The sequence below is a fragment of the Oncorhynchus gorbuscha genome, linkage group LG09, assembly GCF_021184085.1.
Source record: "Oncorhynchus gorbuscha isolate QuinsamMale2020 ecotype Even-year linkage group LG09, OgorEven_v1.0, whole genome shotgun sequence".
Classification (NCBI taxonomy): Eukaryota; Metazoa; Chordata; class Actinopteri; order Salmoniformes; family Salmonidae; genus Oncorhynchus; species Oncorhynchus gorbuscha.
In genome coordinates this window covers 56,675,064-56,698,690 of record NC_060181.1, presented here as the reverse complement: position 1 = coordinate 56,698,690, position 23,627 = coordinate 56,675,064, and the positions used below count along the sequence as shown (strand labels likewise).

The window sequence follows — 23,627 nt, the reverse complement described above, 5'->3', positions numbered from 1 at the left end:
CACAATGGGTGAATTTATTCTGATTATTTGAGTGGAGAATGTAACCGATATAAATATGAACAGTTCTTGTAAGATATATCTACATTTAGCTCACCCACCCATTAAATGGGCTTGGATTTTTGTGTGAAGGAGATAATTAAATGTCTGGCTTATTAGGCTTGAAAATCCTAATTGTACTAATATATCTCTCATCACATAATAAAGCGTTTCTTTTATGACCGTCATAGTATCTTTGAGACAAATCACCTCTGCATAGAGATAACCCGAACCAGACAGTGGGGAGTCGGCCGCGCCGTATGGAGTTGGTTTGGTCAAGGAATATCAATGTGCTGTGAAAGCTCCAACGTGAAGTCGAGTAAGGAGTTGGGTAACATCGTTGTCACTCACAGCTTGCGCATTTCCTTCTCCTACAATTGACATATCAACATGGAGGCAATTTCATTTTGAAATCTTTACCCAGGCTATCTCCACCCATACACTGAAACTCAATATTTCCTTATAAAGTGAGTCAACATTCTGAGTTACTGATTTCACTGTCGTTTTACTCTATTATAATAGTAAATAAAAATGTTTCTTACCAAGCGCCTTGTCAACACACTTGATGTTACTGGGAGTGCAGATATCGGCAGTTCCTGCAGTACAAAACATGAAATGAGTTTGATCAATCAAAAACAAAATGGTCGCCGCCTGTATCTCTGCCAACATGGAAAACTCTCATTGAGAACAGAACACTAGCTTATCATTCATCTACGAACGCAGACATGGGAAGATGAGTTCCAGGGATCGGGTGTCCGCCTCTGATTGCATCGAGAAATGGAGCACCGGGGCCCCACCCCAAAGGCATATTTAGAAAGTCTAAAAACCAATCAACGATTTACCTTCTCACCATGACAAACACAGAGCAGGGGGCACTAACGATAGGAATTCATCAGGAGCACAATTAATCGCGGGAAATATGTGTGGCAACGCAGACGACAAAATGTTCTTTGAGTTAATGTTTTGAGAACAGTCGCCTTTCCAATTTGCATTAGGGAAGATTGATCTGGGGACATTAAAGTCTGGGGCACAGAGGAGCAGAGTCGTCATTATGATCAGGGTAGCAGGAATGCACAGGAAATCTTTCACCATATTTTCAATGGAGAGAGGTCAGGTGTGTCTGTACAGGGGATTTTCATCAAGGAATGAAAAGAAGCAGATTGATATACCACATAGGACTCCAGCCGTGCCGAGACGTACATATTGACACAGTGTGTGAACATGAAATGGTTGAAACAGGGACAAAATATCTAATATCAGTGACCCACTGGTTGAATCAACGTTGTTTCCACGTCATTTCAAGGAAATCAGGTTGAACCCACGTGGAATAGATGTTGGATGGATGTCTGTGCCATGTAGGGAGTGTTTACAGTAGACTACTTACCGGGCATGTGCACCATCCTGCAGTTGCACTCCCGGAGCACCTCCCTGGTCTCGCAGCGCAGGCGGCAGGCACTGATGCTGTAGGTGTCGTATCCCGGGATCATCTGGTCGCTGGTGGAGCGGCAGTTCCCCCAGGGCTGGGGCAGGTAGGTCAGCTAAGCACAGAATGATTGATTAGAGCCGTGTCTGAGCCACAGGGAGGAGAAGTGGGAAAAGTACTGAGGGGGTGGTAATCTGGGAGAAAGCAGTGCCGGGGCCTACCCTTTGTTCCTGACATGAAACAAAGGTCTGGAATCCCGGGGAGACTCCGAAGCCCAGCTGGTGAATGTAGGGAGGCTCATCCTGGCTGTGGATCTGCACGCGGATCCCTGCCTCTAACGACGTCTCATCTTCCGGGATAAAAGAGGCACGCGCAGGCAGTACAAAGACACACATACAGAGTGGATTCATTCAGCCTTTTATTCATCAATCCTAGGGGAGGGCTAATTTTCACTACGCCTATCCCAGTCATGAGAAAAATGAGACACTGCCAATGTGTGTGTGTGTGTGTGTGTGTGTGTGTGTGTGTGTGTGTGTGTGTGTGTGTGTGTGTGTGTGTGTGTGTGTGTGTGTGTGTGTGTGTGTGTGTGTGTGTGTGTGTGTGTGTGTGTGTGTGTGTGTGTGTGTGTGTGTGTGTGTGTGTGTGTGTGTGTGTGTGTGTGTGTGTGTAGTATATGACTAACAGTGCTGTCAACAGATGTATCCCTTCCAGTAATCATTTTACAAAAACATTATTCAGGATGGTGATGCCATTGCAAAAATGTATCGCTAGGGTTCCGCACAAACAAGATTCAGAGATTTATGACAACAGACACAGGAGCCCGCAACATCACGTAAGATTTATGGCTTACTTGTCTCTTTCCAGATGGGGAGATACTCGTCCTGTTGAATATCCAACATAATCTCCAGGCCATTTCCCATTCCACCTTGCTTGGTCTTCCTGGACGTCGACTTGTTCCCGTTGAAAGTGTAACATTTTCCGTATCTGGTGTAGACCTACAGGAGAATATGTTCGTATCAGAAATGTCATAATAAAAATGACAATATCCATCTCCACTATGACAGACGTACTCGTGAGGTGTCGTAATGAAGTTGAAGATAAGGCCTGGAAAATGAACAAGATTGTCTACGTGGTTTCACATTATCTGTCTGTAATAAACATAGGAGATGTGTTTTGAGGGGAGAGTTATATACCAACAGTCTTGATCTTTACTGATAAAAACATATCAAAAACACAACTTGTAACGTATACCTATTTTACATACTTACTGTATGACTACGATAAAATGATCCATTCAGGATTCCACAGAAATCCACCAAGATCTTTTTCAATCTACGTTAATAAGAAAATATTTTTAAAAACAGAAACATTTGAAACTGATGTACAATATCATTCGAAAGCTTGACAGCAGCCTTTTAAGGAAGTGAATTTTCTTTGTTTATGGGCCTCATCTCACTACAGTACAAGCCAAAGTGACACATGTCTATTATTTTGACTTGACACCATGAACCTTGTGAAATTAAAGAATGTTGTTGTTTGATTCCCAGATTGCCCCTTTAAGCCCAAATCAAAGTGTTTTGGTCGCCTACACAGATTTGCAGATGTTATCGCAGGTGCAGCGAAATGCTTAAACAGACGCTTACAGTTGAAGTCGGAGGTTTACATACACTTAGGTTGGAGTCATTAAAGCGAATGTTTCAGCCACTCCACAAATTTCTTGTTAACAAACTATTGTTTTGGCAAGTCGGTTAGGACATCTACTTTGTGCATGACACAAGTAATTTTTCCAGCAATTGTTAACAGACAGATTATTTCACTTATAATTCAATGTATCACAATTCCAGTGTGTCAAAAGTATACATACACTAAGTTGACTGTGCCTTTAAACAGCTTGGAAAATTCTAGAAAATTATGTCATGGCTTTAGAAGCTTCTGATAGGCTAATTGACATTATTTGAGTCAACTGGAGGTGGACCTGTTGACGTATTTCAAGGCCTACCTTCAAACTCAGTGCCTCTTTGCTTGACATCATGGGAAAATCAAAAGAAATCTCAGAAAAATAATTGGAGACCTCCACATGTCTGGTTCATCCTTGGGAGCAATTTCCAAATGCCTGAAAGGTACCACGTTCATCTGTACAAACAATAATATGCAAGTATAAACACCATGGGACCACGCAGCCGTCATACCGCTCAGGAAGGAGATGCATTCTGTGTCCTAGAGATGAACATACTTTGGTGCAAAAAGTGAAAATTAATCCCAGAACAACAGCAAAGGACCTTGTGAAGATGCTGGAGGAAACAGGTACAAAAGTATCTAAATCCACAGTAAAAATTAGTCCTAAATTGACATAACCTGAAAGGCTGCTCAGAAAGGAAGAAGTCACTGCTCCAAAACTGCCATAAAAAGCCAGACTACAGTTTGCAATTGCACATGGGGACAAAGATTGTACTTTTTGGAGAAATGTCCTCTGGTCTGATGAAACAAAAATAGAACTGTTTGGCCATAATGACCATCGTTATGTTTGGACGAAAAAGCGGGAGTCTTGCAAGCCGAAGAACACCATCCCAACCGTGAAGTACTGGGCTGGCAGCATCATGTTGTGGGGGTGCTTTGCTGCAGGAGGGACTGGTGCACTTCACAAAATAGATGGCATCATGATGCTTGAAAGTGATGTGGATATATTGAAGCAACATCTCAAGACATCAGTCAAGTTAAAGCTTGGTCGCAAATGGTTCTTCCAAATGGACAATGACCCCAAGCATACTTCCGAAGTTGTGGCAAAATGGCTTAAGGACAACAAAGTCAAGGTATTGGAGTGGCCATCACAAAGCCCTGACCTCAATTATATTGAAAATGTGTGGACAGAACTGAAAAAGTGTATCCTAGCAAGGAGGCCTACAAACCTGACTCAGTTACACCAGCTCTGTCAGGAGGAATGGGCCAAAATTCACCCAACTTATTGTGGGAAGCTTTTGGAAGGCTACCCGAAACGTTTGACCCCAGTTAAACAATTTAAAGGCAATGCTACCAAATACTAATTGAGTGTATTCCCACTGGGAATGTGATGAAAGAAATAAAATCTGAAATAAATAATTCTCTCGACTATTATTCTGACATTTCACATTCTTAAAATAAAGTGGGGATCCTAACTGACCTAAAACAGGGGATTTTTACTCGGATTAAATGTCAGGAATGATGAAAAACTGAGTTGAAATGTATTTGTAGGTGTATGTAAACTTCCGACTTCAACTGTATTACCAAACAGGGATGTTTACTAAAACATAGTACACACCTACCATAGGGTTCCTTTGACAGAAAAAAAATAAACATTTCAAATCGACTGTATGATCGTTCAGTAAATGGGTACACATAGAATATGTAGGAACAAAACAACGTTGTCAAATGATTCAAAGGCATGCAGTATAATTGTGGCTAAACCAATAGTTTATGAAGAGGACAATGGTGTGCAAGCCGCCCTCTTTGACTGACATGTGCTGTTAGTGTAAATTGGTTTAATCTGTGGAAGGCTGGCACAGAGCAAGCAGAGAAGGTAAGCTGTACCTATCATTGATTTAGCCTGCTTCATTGACATACTTAATCCTCCACCGCTGCACTCAAATCTGATCCAGCAGGCTACAGCGGTAGAGGGATTCAAGTTTAGAAATGAAGAAAAAAAAGAAGGAAAGAATAACTCTCTTACAGAGAGTCCCCGAGTTCTGCTCTAAAAGTTTGGCTGTTTTGAGAATGCAGGGGTGTTCACAAATGATGTCCCCAGAGAGCAGGGGAAGTTTTCCCATCATCTCAGCCTGGAAATCGTTGCTGGCAGAGCCTCCACTGATTCATTTCTTAGCTTTAGAGCCTCTCTCTCTCTCTCGTCGCTCCAGGAGTCTGTGTGATTGATGGTGCATTTTCTCCGCGTTTCATCTCGCACCAAATTTAGCAAAGTAACAGCTCTGACTTTGTCAATTCCAAGGAGGAACAAAGTATCCTCAAATCACACTAAGGGAGTTCTAGAAGAATCCCTCAAAGGCATCTATAGCTATACGCCTTTCAGGTAAACCATGCTGTGGACTAGTGTTCTTGGTAACTTTTAATGAATGTAATAGATAGGTACATTCATGACAAAACTTCTACGATGTTGTCTGTCAAGGTATTGGTTATATTTAACAGATAACCTGGTAAGCCAGATGTCCAGTGACACAAATTTCCTAGGTGGCAAAGGTCCGGGTGGATATCGTCCTTTATTGGCGTTGTGGTACAGCGTAGGAACAAACAGTCGTCTACGACTTAGGAAAGATGTTGTTGTATAAAATGTACACTTCAAAACATGAAATCAGAAAAGACACATTTGAATTAATTACAACTTTTTTCTTCAGAATGTCAACATGTGCATCATTGCGTCAACTTTGCTGAAGAACAAAAGTGATAATTGAAAACGTGGCATAATTGTCTATGCAAAAAAAGTGTACTGTGAACCATTGTAGATGGGCCTTGAATAAAAAACAAACACATTTAAATAAAATAAAATGCATGTTTTCTGGAGAACAAAGGAGAGCTTAACACAAATAACAATTTGAATGTTTCTGTGGGCCGTGCAAACTTAATGTAGAAGTCACTCTGGGAGAGAAATTACACTTTCGGTCTCCTGCCAATGCTTTGAACTTTGGGACAAATGGTGTGAGAGCAACTCTGGGACACTGTTCATTGGTGAACCTGGAGCAGTATTTGTTTTTAATAAAGTTAATTGTGGAGAAAGCTGATTCACAGCTGTATGTGGAGCCAAACATGGTCAGGATGTATAGTGCCAGTTTCTTGAGAACAGGGACATCAGCTGCAGGCACCATCTTTCCCCAGATAGTAACAGGGTCACAGTCACCAGGTCTGCTCCTTCAAAGACACATTTTCTTGCAGCTCAATCAACTCCATTTGCAGTGAGGCAACATCTACCAATCTGAAGATCTGTTTTGCTTCTTCTGTCAACTTTGTCACATTTGTGACCAAGAAGGGGTTCTGAATGAGCAGCAGCAGTTATCTCCCAACAGTGAAGTCATCAAAGCGAGCCTTGAAGTTATCCATCAGCTTCTGGATGACTGCTGTTATCATATCACACACTGTGTTGTGCCATCCCTTCAGCTTAACATTCAGTTGATTAAGGTGTGATGTAATGTCTGTCAAAAATTCAACTTTTCACATTTTCTTCTTTACCTTCCAAAAACTCCAAAAACTGAGTTGCCTTGTCACTCTTTTTCTCTGATAACAAAAGCTTTGATTTCTTCCTTAATGGCCCAAAAGTGTTCCAAAACCCTGCCTTTGCTGAGAAATCTTACATTGTTGTGCAGTAGTAAGTCAGCAAAATTGGCATTGGCCTCTGTCAGAAAGCCTCGTAGCAGGCAGTGTTGTAGGGATGATGTTGCTCTCCAAAAAATTGATAAGTTTCATTGTCATTGTCATGACCTCGGGATACTCTTTCCCCAGACTGGCACACAGAACAGATTGATGGATGATGCAGTGGTATGATGTCAGGTCAGGGTGGTCCTCTTTTAAATGTGCAACCAGTCCCCTCCCTCTTCCTACCATGGCTGGATCTGTGATGATGGAGACCACAGACTTCAGATCTCTCCTGCTTTTTGTCAGCATCCCTTTGATGACCTCATGGGATATCCTCTCCCCGTGTGTGTGTGTGTGCTTCTAGATTTGTTAAGCCCAACATCTCCTCACAGAATTCCTTCCTTGTTTCATTGTAAAATATTTAGAAACACCAGAAGCTGGGCATTATCAGTGTCTTCTATTGATTCATCCACAGCTAATGAAATGCGTGGTGAATTCTGAATGGCCTCATCGAGTTGTGAAGTTACTAAATCTTCAGCTAATATTTCAGATTGCTGTGGAACCTGACAGTGAGCTCGGTTTGATATTTTCCCTGAGCCCATTTTTATGTTAACCTTCAAGCAGAGTGTCAGCGACTTCACACATGTCTTCTTTAACTATCTCAGCATCAGATATTTTTTTTTTGGGGGGGGGGGGTTTCTCCCAAAACCCAAGATATTCCTCAGTGAACACTCCATTGCACGTCGTTGGGCTGTCAGGCAATTGACAAGGACTGTGGTGGGCCTCTCATATTGGGATTTGAGCTGATTAATCTTGTTAGTTCTCACCTTCGTGTTCAGGGGATGCGTCTCATCCAAATTTCTTGGGGACATAATCTCGCTTAACATTGGCACTTTTCACGAGGGCTATGGACTCGCTGCATATCAGGCACATTGGTTTTGTGCTAGTTGCGGTGAGAGTTAACGTATACTTTTCCATCCACTCATCTTTGAATATACAGTTTTCAGCGTCAACCATTTGATTATTTATTTTAAAAAGATACTGGTAACTAAGCTCCCGCCATCTGTGACATTAACAATTGCCAGGTCACAATTGTAAATGAGAACTAGTTCTCAACTTGCCTACCTGGTTAAATAAAGGTGAAATAAAAATAAAATTAACAGTTGAACCACGGTCAAATCTTTCTGTTTCTTTCTGCCTGCTTGTCCCAAGTTTCTGCAGAGGATATTTGGATTGAAGTTATTGGCGTCTTTGTATTAGCGTTTAACCATGCGATTGGATTAGACAGGGTTGTGAGTTAGAGAGGCCGGTTGATTTTTAAAAGCTGTCTAAAAATGATTTATTTACTTTTATATAACCAAATGAAATGTTGTCCAGTCCGTATTGACCTGTCTCTGGGTCTGGACGAAGACCGCGGTCCGCCAGTTGAGTTTGGCTGCTGTTAGCCAATCATAGACAAGTACATAAACAGATGAAAGGGACATACTGCACGTGTAAACCAGTAGGTGCTGAATACTGACCTATGCAGCTGCTGCTGTGCTATGCATGATGTGACATGTCTATTTTCTCAATGAACAAGTGAACCTTATCCCGGACGTTTGACATGCTGTCAGAAGCAGTCCGGTAAAATGGGAAGAAGCTGGACAAAATAACAGAATCCGGAGTTTAATCTGCTTTAAAAGTTGACTTTGAGCGTCCGGCGGACTGGCCCACATGGCGCCAGCAATTTCACGTGTTACAGAATAGCTACCAAGCTAAGTGAAGAAAACAGTGACATTTAAGTGAGCAGACTCACATACTCTATGCGCCCAGAGGCCAAAAATATTTGGAAGACATTCACATTTGATGAAAATGAAAAAGAGGACTGGAATACAAATGCTAGCTTGGATTGAAGAGTACTTAGTGGCTACTAAAAAATGTCATCCATGAGAAGGCATGCTTCTACTAGCGAGTCCAGCAACTGGGGGAAAAGCTGAAATGTTCATCAGGAGCACTCTACAATTTCACAAAGAACTGTGACTTCGGTGAGAGCGGAGAAATGAACACGTCGGGGAATATACAGCCTTGCAGGAGGTGTTCCACCGACGTTCGGCACGGAGGAATGACAGACTTCTGTAAAGAAAGAGACACGACGGAGGCAATAGGAGAGAGAATGCCTAGTCAGAGCACACGAGCAGCAGATGCGTAAAATGCGGTAAAGCTCAGCACAAGGTGGCATCTAGGTGCCCCAATGGCAGTTTCGATGTGCAGGAGATGCAACAACAAGGGACACTGGGAGCCACTGGGATGTTGCAAACGATTACGAGAGTGAGAATGCATACTACCTAGGTGCCGTTGATACAGAAAATAATGGAAGGAAACAACATAATTGAGAAAGTGACACAACCCACAGACTTGTTCGCACCAATGGTGACAGTGATGAAACCGAACGGTAAAGTACACATTGCTCTGCAGAAACCTAATGGGAATGTGAAAAGAGAGCGATTCATAATACCTACTACTGAGGAAACACTAGCCAAACGAACAGGTGCCATTGTGTTCTCATGAAAACCATGCAGCAAGTGTTTTTTTTTGGCAAATACCATTACGCAGCGAGATGCTACACACAATGCTACAGCTCAATGGCGACAGCTGGAAACCTGTTGCATACTGTTTGGAGTTTGGGGCATGTGAACATTTCCAAAAGTTGGCATTGACACGTTCAGTCTAATAACAGGCCGTAAACCCCTCAATTCCATTGATAGATAGCGACGACACTGCTTAGATGCAGTGTCGATAAGATGTCAGAGACTTTTACTGAGATTGATGCGATTCGGGGCAACAGCAGAATATGCACCCGGTAAAACATTGGTAGTGGCAGACACACTATCACGCAGCCCACTGCGCAGGGAGCAGAGCACAACTGATGTCACTGGACACGACGAAACACTGTGATTGACAGCCTAACCTGTACAGAGACGAATAAGTCAAGGCTGTCCAGAACATTCTAAAAGTATACCAGCAACCGTGTTAGACTACTATCCGGTGAAAGATGCTTTATCAGTCATAACAGATGCACTGAGACTACTAGATTCTGTTCATGTTAGTCATGAGGGACTAAATGCAGAGAAAGAGCAAGAACCTCAGTGTGGTGGCCAGGTTTATCATCGGAGATATCAAAAGCAGAGTACTGTCATGCAGGTTTTGTTGTGAGACACGCAAAACACAACAGAAAGAGACACTCAGTCCGACCCCCACTCCCAGAGCAGCGTATAGGCACAGACTTGTGTGAGTATAAAGTTCAACACTACCTCGTAGTGTCAGACTAATATTCTCGCTACTTAGAGATACGGACGTCTTGTCTACCACAACAACAGGGCCGGTTATAGCGAAACTGAAAGTGACATTCGGCAGGTTCGAGGTTCCGACCCAAAGAGTCGGTAATAATGGACCCTGGTATACCAGTGAAGCCTGGAGAGTTTATTAAACAGTAAAACCTCACAACCTGCATTGGAATGGACATGGTGAACTTGCAGTCCAGACAGCAAAACAGATCTTACAGCAATATGACCCACTGTTAGGCTCTCGTGTGCTACAGAGACGACACCAGCTACATCTACAGGTGCATGGGACAGAAAATCACACAACACTACCTACACTGGAAAAATAACCTACATCCGAAATGGCAAAACAGAGCTGTTATCGGACAGACGTCACAGAGTATGAGACCTATCCACTTTGAGACCGGGGAATCCGGTACTGGTCAAGCTGGAAGGGGGAAAAGATATGGAAAGGCCCAGCGTTGGTAGTGAGAGAGAATGTGACCCAAGAGAAGAGGACAAATGGCCGGCATCTTCAAGCACTGCATGTGTCGGGCTCCAAAGAAATGGAACAGAGACTTAGCTATCCCTGAGCTAGGTTCGCAAGAGACGGTGGTGCGGTCAGCCCAACGCTTCACCGGGGGGCACACTGCCTAGCCTCCAGGACATCTACAGCACCAGGTGTCACATATTGGCCAAAAAGATCATTAAGGACCTGAGCCACGGCCTGTTCACCCATCTAGAAGGCGAAGACTGTACATGTGCATCAACGCTGGGACCGAGAGACTGAAAAACAGCTTCTATTTCAGGACATCGGACTGTTAAATAGTCACCACTAGCCGGCCTCCATGCAGTACCCTGCCTTGAACTTTAGTCACTGTTACTAGCTGTCTACCACCCGGTACTCTGCCCTGCACCTTAGAGACTGCTGCCCTATGTACAGTGCCTTCGGAAATTATTCAGACCCCTTAACTTTTTCCACATACATTATATATAATTTTTCCGTCATCAATCTACACACAATACCCCATAATGTCAAAGCAAAAAGTTTTTAAAAAACAAACATTTTTGCTCATTTATAACAAACAAATCAACTTAAATATTACATTTACATACGTAGACCCTTTACTCAGTACTTTCTTGAAGCACATTTTGGTAGTGATTACAGCCTCCAGTCTTCTTGGGTTTGATGCTACAAGCTTGGCACACTTGTATTTGGAGAGTTTCTCCCATTCTTCTCTGCAGATCCTCTCATGCTCTGTCAGGTTGGATGGTGAGTGTCGCTGCACAGCTATTTTCAGGTCTCTCCAGAGATGTTCGATCGAGTTCAAGTTTGTGCTCTGGCTGAGCCACTCAAGAACATTCAGAGACTTGTCTCGAAGCCACTCCTGCGTTGTCTTGGCTGTGTGCTTAGGGTTGTTTTCCTGTTAACAATTATTTGGTTACTACATGATTCCATATGTGTTATTTCATAGTTTTGATGTCTTCACTATTATTCTACAATGTAGAAAATAGTAAAAGTAAAGAAAAACCCTGGAATGAGTAGGTGTTTCCAAACGTTTTACTGGTACTGTATATAATGGTGTGCATAGACAGTATGGACAGTATATATATAGAAAAGGTGAGTATAGCAGTAGTTATGTGGGCTTTGTCATGACTAGAATACAGCATATATATACAAAGTGGGTAAAACAGTATGTAAACATTATTAGAGTGACCAGTGTTCAATTACTTTATGTACATAGGGAAAGGCAGCCTAACAGGGTAGAGGGTAGGGTGCAGGGTAGAGTACCGGGTGGTAGCCAGCTAGTAACAGTGACTAAGGTTCAGGGCAGGGTACAGGGCAGAGGTTGTCTAGTGGGGACTGTTCAACAGTCTGAATAATAGTCTGAAAGATTGTGGAGCTACAAGCAGGCAATACAAACAAACAATGTACAAAACTGTTTATTGTGTTACAGTAGTTCAAGTTGATTTCAATGAATGATCAGCAGAGTATGGAGAGGTCAGTTAAACGAATAGAAAATATGTCTCAAGCTGACAGGCTTGCTTATTTTGGAAGTTACTATAAGCGACTTGAAGTTCGAGTTGAGGTGATACCTTACTGTTGACATACCAGATTGCATAGTATGGTTGACAAAGCAGGAAAAGGGTCATTATCTTCAAGGAGGAGGTGTCAAGGTATTAGCCAAATCTATTAACAGACAACCCTGTAAGCCAATCATAGACAAGTATATGAACCGATGTAAGGGACACATTGCACGTGTAAACCAGAAGGTGCTGAACACTGACCTATGCAGCTGCTGCTGTGCTATGCATGACGTGACATGATCTATATTCTTAATAAACAAGTGAACCGTATCTCAGGTCGTTAGTTCATTTGACATTCTCATCCTCTGCTGAGGGACAGAGGTTAGAAAGTTAAAAAGGATACAAATTCATAGGGCAACACTCGCAGGAACAGCTGGATAGTTACATGTTATCCACATTAAAATGCAACCCAAGTCCGTAGCAGTATCTTTGCTTTGGAAAGATGCCTAGCTACGTCTCATTTGCATAAATCTATCCTGTTCTAGCACCCAACTTAATTGGGCTTAATGTCAGGCCATTAACAGTGTTTTGGCATTGTTTTATCCTTAAATTGCTTTCTTTCTCCCCTTGTCTCTCCATTTTAAACACATTAAGAGGCTCACCACTTGCTTTATGACAGTCATCGGACACTTCCCGGGCGCTTTCTTTTTAAATAACCCAAAAAGAATCACTTGCTTCTCCAGAGGACATCCATTTGCTAGCATGTGGCCGTGTGTCAGCGGCCTCTTTTCGTGTATGGATGAGGAGGAGGATTGGAATTCATTTCAGAGGGTAGTGGAACATGCTGCATGGCTGATTGGCAGTTGAGTCCCATTAAGGGCAGCTCAAGCAGGTTTAAGGGTGAGACGGAACGTTTTCTCGTTTAATGGCTTCATTACAGACCTCTGGCAAAGTGCTAGGGATCACACAGTGGCATACATTTATGGAATACTTACATGAGAGCTGCACAACACTCGGATACATATCTTGTCTTTTGGTTGGTTGCGCTTGTGTTAAGTTGCAAATAGGGTTGGAAAACACTGGTAACCTCCCAAAACTTTCCCTGGTTTTCCAGAAATCCCGCTCGGAAGATTAATGGAATCAGGAGTGAATAAGCAGGAAATCTGGAATCCTCCAACCAGGATTTCTGCGTAGCCTGGGAATTTTGGGATAAGATTGTGGAATTCTGCAACCCTGTTTGGAGACCTGTCTTGGTTGGTAGCTTTTGTGTTGAGTTGCAAGGCAGGGAGGATTAAGTAAGGACTATCTACGAAGTCTCACAACCGCCTGAATAGCACATACAGTAGCGAGGTGCCAGAGGAATTTAAGGAACTAAGGGAGACGGTTCTACCTCACTGCTCAAGGTGCAGTGGCTGCAGTTTAATCACTTAATTCTCAAATAATCCTGAATCAAAGTATGCTATTAGAGTCTATCAGAGGCAACATGAAACATATGAGATTTGTCATGGGTCAGACACCCAGACACTGGTTAAAAAGGAGGAGACTTCGAAACATGAAGTCTAAACAGTGTGGATAGGAATGTGAGGCACGCAAGGTTCTGCACCATTAGCTCCTGTCTCAGGGGTAAGCCACTCCACTCGGCGTCTAGGGCACCACTTTGGCACACTATCAAACACATTACATTTATTGTATATCAATTCCAAACTTCATTAAACAACTGACTGGCAGCATCTCCTGAGTGGTGGCCTATCCCTCTCGCATACACCGCAGTAAGTAAGATCTGTCATCAAGGACCTGTTTGCACCACTTTAAAATCAGAGTGGATTATGACGGTATTATGAATGGTCATTGGAATTGGATATTTGTAGTATATTATGTAGTTTAAGGACAGACGCCACAGCGGTGAGATTATCCTTTATCAAACTATCGAGTCTATAATCACTGTTGAAGATCACCAAGAGGAAAAACCATCTATATACGTCCGTTATATATATACGTCCGTTATATTTTCTTTTCACGGGGGGGGGGACAATATTTATGTCTCTCTGTCCAGAATGAACAAATTTAGAGTTAGTTTCGCGAGCCAATGCTAACTAGCGTTTAGAGCAATGACTGGAAGTCTATGTGTATCTGCTAGCATGTTAGCAGATACACATAGACCTCAGTTAGCAACTGCACTAGCGCAAGTTAGCAACTTCCTTCAAACTGCACGCGGAGACAATAAAATGGTATCCACAACTTCATCAGAAACTAGCAGTCTGTATAGCCCTCCTTCCTCTCCTCATGCTGGATTATAACAGGCTAATGGAGCAGCACATGAGCACTTGACAAAGTCTGCGTCCCAAATGGCACCATAATGCTCTGATCAAAAGTAGTGCACTATGTTGGGAACAGGAGGTCATTTGGGACGCAAGCAGCAGCTCAGACAGATGGGGGGAAATCTACCTTGACAGTGTTGACAGAGTGTGCCAACAACCAACAGCGTACACGGGCACACAAATGAGCCATTTGGAAATGTGATTAGATACCACTAATATAACGGAGATCTATTAATTTCTATCACCAGAGGCATACAATTCTCTAAGCAGTCTTTGCCGGTAATGGAAATGAGTCCTCCCTTGCTTGTAAAGCTTTGTTAAATGTCTTGGAGGACTGAAACAACTGATTGGGCACAGAAACGATGCCCCCTGATCTCCTCTATAAATCAAATGATTAAATCTTCCCACTTTTAAAACACCCAAAGGCTTCTATAAATGTATCATCGGGAAGCATTTGATGCGCTATGCGCTTCCTTTCTACGTACTTCTGTAGTCATATCATTCTTTCAGATCTGTATTTAAATGAGCACACTTGTTTACTGGATTATGCATCACGTGTCTAAACGACACTAACCGTTTGTGACAGTTGACTTGTGTGCCTTTTCTTGCCCACGGCATTATAGCTACAATCTCTGCCCCCCCCCAAACTTGGATGGTCAGGATCATAGAGTGGATGAAAGGACTGGGAAAGATTAGTACAGCAGCACTGCTGACTGCATGTTATCATAGGTCGCAAGGGTCCTCACCAATATATAGAATCCACGGTTATCAAATATGTGCCCGGGCTATTCCCTTCGGGTCAATTTGCTCTTTGTTCTTATCAGTGATTCTGTTTGGTAATATTTGATAGAGCTTGAAGGGGAGAGGAGGAATCGGCCCTGGGCATAGTGCGCCGAAACAGCCCTGCCTGAGGCATTAGTCTAACTGTCGACTTTGTTTTCTTGCTGCGGTTTAGATTTTTCTATTTTAATTAAGGCACCTCTCTCGTTAACATAGACCTTCATTCCCCCAGCTCTCAATCTTCCACCTCTCTCTCCTCCAGACTCCTCCACCTCCCTGGTGCAAACGCTAGAAAACTACTCCCGCCGCTGTCTCTTTTTGCCTGGCAAACGTTCTCTTTGGTGTTCATCAGGTGTGAGACACTGTCGCGTTTGTTTTCATTTCTCTGGGAAGGAAGTCTGGGAAAAACAACATTTGTTATTAAGGACGGACAATTCCACGTTGGAAGAACGGCAACTATCAAATAACCACCACATAACTCATCAGTGTAAAACATATGAGGTTCATGGGTTTAGAACGTGTTTTTTCCCACTCATCAGTCAATGGTCCTTTTAGAGTCTACACCTAGACTGAACACATTGTGGTCATTTGGGAAAATGACCTCACCCAGCATTATTACACATCTATTGCAAATGTTGTTAAATAAGTTCTACGTAGAATACTTTTAGATCACCATAGCCCATGTTGTGATATTCCAAATGGGACATGCAACACTACCTTTATTCACAAGGTGGTGCAATAAGCGCAACATACCAGGCTTACTCAAACCTCTTGTTTTGGTGGGCTTAACACGAACAAGGAAACAATGTTCACCTTGTAATATTGATGATCCTGGGGACCGGTGTGGTACATAGTCTGTGAGTCAGCAGACTGTGCCTCCGAGCGGCATCTTTACTCGGGCCTACACACTTGTTCTTAAAACGTGTGGAAGTTAGTGGAAGACACATTTTGCACACTTGAATTACTTTCTTTGGTTAGCATGATGGTGGGGATCAAGTGCTAGCCACCACTGTGATCTTTGTGAACACCATAGAGTTAGATGGAGGGCGCACTTTCCACAAAGCCTGGCCCAATCCCAAATGGACCCCTAGACCCTAAGAGGATTTGATTGCTATAAGCAATATGGTGGAACTTCAACCTATCAGAGGACAAGTTGGAGCTATTACCATATTAATTGCACCGGTCATATCATCTCAGATCTTCACAAGTGCATAGGGCGAAAGGTCTAGGGATATATTGGGATTGGGTTCCTGTTTTAGCATGGCCAGCGCCAATGATTACTTTCATCATTTTGAAGTAGACTGCTGGGTGGGACTTCCTCTGGGTTTAGCCACAATGTGAAAGATGCAAAGACATGCCCTCTATCCAACTCTATGGGCAACATACCAAATAGTGGTGGAAGAGCTGTCCAATCCAACCAGGTCCAGATATATGATGGGCTATTAGCAGCAGCACTGGGTGCCATTCTCACAGATGTTTGGCATGTGGACTCTTGAGCTGCCAAATTGGGTCATGAGACACAAGGATATTTTCCAAGAGGCCTGTGATGCTCCCAAGATGCTCCCATCAAGGGCGAGTCTATGGTCAGTCAATAACACCCCAAGGCGGCTAACATTCTGGGAAAAAAGATACTACTTCTTACTGGTCAAGTCTCAGAAAGCTCACCCCTAAAGCTGTTGGACTCAAATATAACCAATGCTGTTTGGTTTTCTGTGCCAGACTTCTCTGAAAGGATTAGTAAGGTAAATGTGTGTGAACTCTGTATATTTTGTGGTAATGGCAACCCCATACTGGTATGAATGTTGCCACAAGTGAGTAGACTACTAATGTCAGGTGAAGGACTCGTTTGGTATACACAGGTCTACACATATTAGAAAGGCTCCTGCGGTTACAGCGCTACCTGTCAATGTGGATTTGATCTCGCTGGTGTTGAGCAATGATGACACACATTTGCTTTTATTTACAGCCAAACTCAAGAGCTAGCGCTGATGTTATTCTGCTCTTGGGGGAAGATGAGTTGGAGGTCAAACTGATGCCAATGCATGGGTCAAGTGAGGGGAAATGACTTCTGAGTGAAAAGGATCCACTGTGTTGTACCAACACCAGAGACGATGATCAGTGACGATGATACAAACACATAAGCAGTGAGACACTGCATATAAGCAACAATTATTTTTACATTTCTTTTTCTCCCCGTCGTTGTATAGTTCCCTCAAGGTAAATGGGTGTACCATTTTCCGTCAAATCCATTTTAAACTGGATATTAGGGTCGAACCTTTTTGGTGAGCAGTGGAGATGCTATCAAATCCCATACAGGGAATAAAACAAAATAGCCTTGTCAGAATAAGCATTCAAAACAAAAATGGTCAATGATTTTGTATTATTTACAGTATAATGTCATTGGCAAACCCATTTGTAAGCGGTTAGCCTCTGACTCGGACTACGTCCTGTGGATTCAGGCGGCTGAAGTTACATGAATTCCCCAGGAAATGCGAGTCGTCTAAATCCCTGAAATGTATTTTTCTATAATAGACACCAAGGCGAGAAGGACATTACTAAATAACACTAGCGCAATTGCTAACCAGCGTTAGTGCAATGATTGAAAGTCTATGAGTATGTGTTGCTAGCTCTACCTTCCTTCGTACTGGACACAGAGACATACAAATGGTATCCACAAGTTCATCTGACTCTGGGGAAGTAGATAAAGGGCCTCATTGCCAAATTCCCAAAGTATCCCATTAAGAGGGTTCATGTCACATTTGACTTTCTCCCTCTCCCTCCCTCTCTTCCCTTTACTATTAATCACATTGCTAGTCACCATAGGTTGAAAAGCCAAGTCAAACATTGTTGTTGTTGCTAACATAGACCTACTGTATGACCAATTTGGGTCCTGTCAGCCACCTCGAAAATGTCCCAAACACCTTCCTTTCGTCTGAGGAAATGTACAATCACTCATTTACAAATCAAGATCATTTTAAAAGATGGAATGAAGGAGCCTGAACAAAGACAAACAACTTATTTTGGCCTTGACGCCTTGATGCCCAGCAAGGCTTCATACGAGGATGGAATGTCTTCAGCTGAACTTGTCTGAATAGCAGACATCTGATATTGAGGTTTGAAGGGTGTCGGGTATTAAGAAAGACCCTTAGAAATGCAATGGTAATGGATTACGTAAGCGACCATGCCCCTCTGCTCAGTGAAACACTTCGGCTTCCTCCTTTGGTCTTGTTTAAACAAGGGTAAACAACAGTAAACATTCCGTCCCCCAAGGCGCATCATTCACCCAAGTCTCCTAACAATTGGGCCAGTGGTGTCTGAGATATCGTGTATGACTGCCATACGTACAGTTGATTACTATAGCGCACCCTTGGGCCAATCCGTGTAATTTTGTAAATGCCAGATCTCTATGGCAGGATGCATCATTCAGCCAAGTTTCGTCAGAATCTGGCCAGTGGTGGCTGTGATATAGCATGGGTAAGTTAGACTTATCCCAGAGTCAAACAGATCAAGCGATATAAACATGTGCCCGTTATCGCGCCACCATAAGGTTGATATGAATGTTCTTGCGTATGTTGAGTCTTGACAGTGTTTGCCAGATGTGTACCACATGTTGTTACAATATGAATATCCTTGACTGTCTTATATGCATCTATGTGCCAGACCACGCCCATGTGAATGTTTATTGGTCAATAGCATCTATGCTGCTTTAGGTACTAGTCTGGCAAGACACGTCATTCACCCAAGTTTCGTCAAAATCGGGCCAGCCCTGTCTAAGATATCATGGGACTAACAAAAAAACGTACTAACGGACAGAGGAAGATCCACAGTCCACATCGTCGGGGACAACAAAGCAAGGGATGGACAAACAAGTGGAGGAGCTGTCAATGACCATTCATTAAACTCACACTTTGTTACCAGGCCCTCTATTTACTGGACAGCAGTGTGAGCTACACGTAGGGTATTTTAACTGTGTGTGATCAAGCAAAAAAAAAAAAACTATTACAATTGAAGGAAAAAAAGAGCCACAACTTCACAATGCAGATATAGGAACCGATTTTCAAAATGGCCACCGTACATTCAACTGATTTGCTGCACTTCAAGGCACGTTTTTGAATGTTGCCTTATTTCCACTATTAAAAGAGAATAAGTGCTGTGTAATGGCTGATGAACAGGTGTCAGGTTAATAAAGTAATATTAATGCTTTGCGTAGGGTAAAGGCAGACATTCATTATTTAGAGGTCAAAATGCTTAATAAATCAATTAATCAACATGAGACAGACCACGACGGCCGTGTGCAGTAGATCACCTGCTGGGTGTCAACGAACGTGTCGAATCGTCAGGAAATTAAGATACAATGGGGGCCGATGTTCTGTGGTTACAGGCGATATAGGACATGCCTGCTGTGTATGGCTGATGTTTGTGCTGGTCCTTCTTGACCCCAAAATCAACCCTGAACGTATGCTTCACAGCAAACATACTGTAGAGATCAAGAGGATAATTATGAGTACCTGATTATACAGTATGTAATTATTCCACACACACTTTCATCCCACTATCATTCGAGTATTATCCTGAATGGTTCCCCACTTTTTGTGCTACGTTTTTATTTTAACTACCCACAAGCTTATTGTCTAACTTCTGCTCCAAATGTTTAAACTTTGCATAAGAATGAAGAGGTACCTGTGAAATGAGACGATGAAATCCAACGGCGATGTCCCACGGACCAAAATATTAAATTAGCTGGGAATCCTTTGTGATGCAAGATATCAAAGAGAAAGGACAATGTGCCCCCCCCCCCCCATTTTTTTTTTTGTCCAAACCTTTGTATGCTTTATTTTTTACTGTACCATCTTTCTTCATCTTATCACCTGAAGTTATTGCAACACACAAATCACTTATTGCACAACCCATAGGGGCGACTAGTCCCCAAAGTGGTGATCCTAAAAGTCTGAACATGCTTTAGGAGTTCTAACAAAGAACATAAACAGTTAGATATGAGAGCTTGACCCGTCCAAATTCCCAGTTTAATTAAAGACAAGTCCCCTGTTCAGTCATTTGAAGTCTCCTTTATTAGAAAATGTAAAAAGTCTCCTCCCCAGAGAGTCTCCAAGTCATAGGGAAACTGTGCACAATATGATTTTAATTTCCCAGGAGACCACAGCACGGTAACTATTTAACGATGGGAGGTGCGGCTCTACTGAACGAAACAAAAAGGGGGCGCTTTCTTTTCTTTGTCATCAAATGTGTCCTCCTCTTCACGAAATGTTTGACTGATTTAGCTGACATTCAATTGCCCTTTAACTACCATTCAACTCCAACCTGGGCCTCATTGCATTCATCACCTAACTCAGATATAGTACAGTGTTGGGTGGGGGTGGGCACTGGGTTTGGCACTGTAGGCCTATTACTGGAAGATCAAATGGACACCATAAACGTTTGTCTAAAAAAAATATAATTTGCCATTCCTCCAGAAATAATCCATTAAGTACTCTTCTTGCGGGACTAAAATGTCTATTGAAGGGTAGCATGTAGGGAAAAATGCTGGAGGGTGGAGGCATAGAAGACCAGCAGTCTGCCAGTGGTACCAGGGATTCATTTTCCTATCAGGAAAGTTGTGGGACTGATAAAGTAATCACCAGCATAGTACATCTAACTGTTAAGCACCCGGAGAACCCCAAGCCTATGCTAGACTGTTATTTATTGATTTCAATTCAGCATTTAACTCGCTACAGCCACATGTCCTACTCAGTCAGTTAAAGCAAATGGGTGTTAAGCCGTAAACCATTAGGTGGTACCACTCATTCCTGATTAGCCAAACTCAGCAGGTTAGAGTTAACGGTACACTTGCTGAGTGTAGAGACATTAGCACTGGTGGCCCCGCAGGGTTCTGTGAGTTATCCCATCTTATTCATACATTTTACACAAATGAATGCACCAGCAGTAATCCTGATAACTATATTGTCATGTTTTCAGATGATTCCGCCACTCTTGGTCTGCTGTATAATGATGCTGATACTGTCGTGTACAGGTCAGAGATGCAGGTCAGAGATGCAGGTCAGAGATCCAGGTCAGAGATGCAGGTCAGAGATGCAGGTCAGAGATCCAGGTCAGAGATCCAGAGAAAATGACAACGCGCCTGTGGTTGTCCACTATTCCAACATAGCACAGGTTTGTCCAACACCGCCTCTATTTCCTACGTAAACTCAGGGTTTTTGGAGATGGCCAGAAAAGTATGCTACTGTTCAACCATGTGGTCATAGAGAGATATGGCATCCCAGTCTGGTTTGGTAATGTATCCGTCCAACTAAAATCACAAATTGCCCACCTGACACAAACTGCCATGAAGGTTATGGGTGTCAGGCAGGAGTGGAGGATCCTCAGAGGAGGAATTGAATTTCAAGAAAAAATGCAATACGTGAAAAATGAAAAACGTTATAATTTTTAAATAAAACTATACTAATTATATTCACAATTGATTAAAACAGATGATTTTGCAACAAAGGTCTGTAGTGGCCTCAGCAGCACTCTGAAGGGTAGCTGGAGGACAGCTAACTTCTGTCCTCCTCTGGGCACATTGACTTCAATACAAAACCTAGGAGGCTCATGGTTCTCACTGCTTTCCTTAGACTTACACATTAATTATGACGTTCTCCAATTTATCAGAGCTCTTGCAGCATGAACTGACATGTTGTCCACCCAGCACTGCAGAGCATATAATGTGCTGAGTAGTTGAATCAAAGAGAGAGATGGAAAATAGTTCATGCCAGAGAGAGAGAGAGACATCTAGCTATATTTCGTAGTAAATATACTTTCATGTACTTAGCTAGCGTCTAATGCAGCTAGCTAGTTTAGCCTACTCAAACACCCGACTCAAATAGAGAGGAAGCCTATGTTAGCTAGCTGGCTATAGCTATCCAACACTGGAACTCTTCCAAGTCAAGGTAAGCTTTTTATTGCCATTTGGGCCCTCCGGTGTAACTGCTAAACTGCTTGCCGCTGACTGTACACTGTATGGCATTATTGTAGTGGGATTGCTAAAGCGTTAGTTCTAGTATCTACACTACATGGCCAAAGGTATGTGGACACGCCGTCAAATTAGTGAATTTGGCTATTTCAGCCACACCCTTTGCTGACAGGTGTATAAAATTGAGTACACAGCCATGCAATCTCCACAGACAAACATTGGCAGCAGAATGGCCCGCACTGACTTTCAACGTGGCACCGTCATAGGATGCCACTTTTCCAACAACTCAGTTTGTCAATTTTCTGCCCTGCTGCCCTGGTCAACTGTAAGTGCTGTTGTTGTGAAGTGGAAACGTCTCGGAGCAACAACAGCTCAGCCGCGAGGTGGTATGCCACACAAGCTCACAGAACGGGACCTCTGAGTGCTGATGCGAATAGAGCTTAAAAATCATCTGTCCTCAGTTGCAACAATTACATCAAATCAAATTGTATTAGTCACATGCGCCAAATACTAAAGGTGTAGACCTTACAGTGAAATGCTTACTTACAAGCCCCAACCAACAATGCAGTTTTAAATATGGATAAGAATAAGAAATAAAAGTAGCAAGTAATTAAAGAGCAGCAGTAAAATAACAATAGCGAGACTGTATACAGGGGGTACCAGTACAGAGTCAATGTGCATGGGCACCGGTTATTTGAGGTAATATGTACATGTACTGTAGGTAGAGTTAGTGACTATGCATAGATGATAACAACAGAGAGTGGCAGCGGTGTAAAAGAGGGGGAACGGGGCAATGCAAATAGTCTGGGTAACCATTTGATTAGGTGTTCAGACGGAACAGTCTATGAACAGGGTGGCTGGAGTCTTTGACCATTTTTAGGGCCTTCCTCTGACACCGCCTGGTATAGAGGTCCTGGATGGCAGGAAGCTTGGCCCCAGTGATGTACTGGGCCGTTCGCACTACCCTCTGTAGTGCCTTGCTGTCGGAGGCCGAGCAGCTGCCATGCCAGGCAGTGATGCAACCAGTGCTCTCGATGGTGCAGCTGTAGAACCTTTTGAGGATCTGAGGACCCATGCCAAAATCTTTTCAGTCTTGTTAGTTTTTGGTGATGTGGACACCAAGGTACTTGAAGCTCTCAACCTGCTTCACTGCAGCCCCATATATGAGAATGCAGGGATGCTCGGTCCTCTTTCTCCTGTTGTCCACAATCATCTCCTTTGTCTTGATCATATTGAGGGAGAGGTTGTTGTCCTGGCACCACATGGCCAGGTCTCTGACCTCCTCCCTATAGGCTGTCTTATCGTTGTCGGTGATCAGGCCTACCTCTGTTGTGTCATCTGCAAACTTAATGATGGTGTTCGAGTCGTGCCTGGCCGTGCAGTCATGAGTGGACAGGGAGTACAGGACGGGACTGAGCACCCATTCCTGAGTGGCCCCTGTGTTGAGG

General features: G+C 43.0%; 1 protein-coding gene across 2 annotated transcripts in view; it reads right to left on the bottom strand.

Moving 5' to 3' along the window:
• LOC124043801 (acid-sensing ion channel 4-A) overlaps positions 1-23,627 on the bottom strand; it is a 113,387-nt gene that overhangs the window by 11,174 nt on the left and 78,586 nt on the right. For both annotated transcript variants that reach the window (XM_046362777.1, XM_046362776.1), the window contains exons 2-5: positions 2,310-2,454; positions 1,681-1,808; positions 1,421-1,574; positions 579-632 (exon numbers count right to left, since the gene is read on the bottom strand). In XM_046362777.1, coding sequence (XP_046218733.1) covers positions 579-632; positions 1,421-1,574; positions 1,681-1,808; positions 2,310-2,454 — 481 coding nt within the window. The remainder of the gene's footprint in view (positions 1-578; positions 633-1,420; positions 1,575-1,680; positions 1,809-2,309; positions 2,455-23,627) is intronic.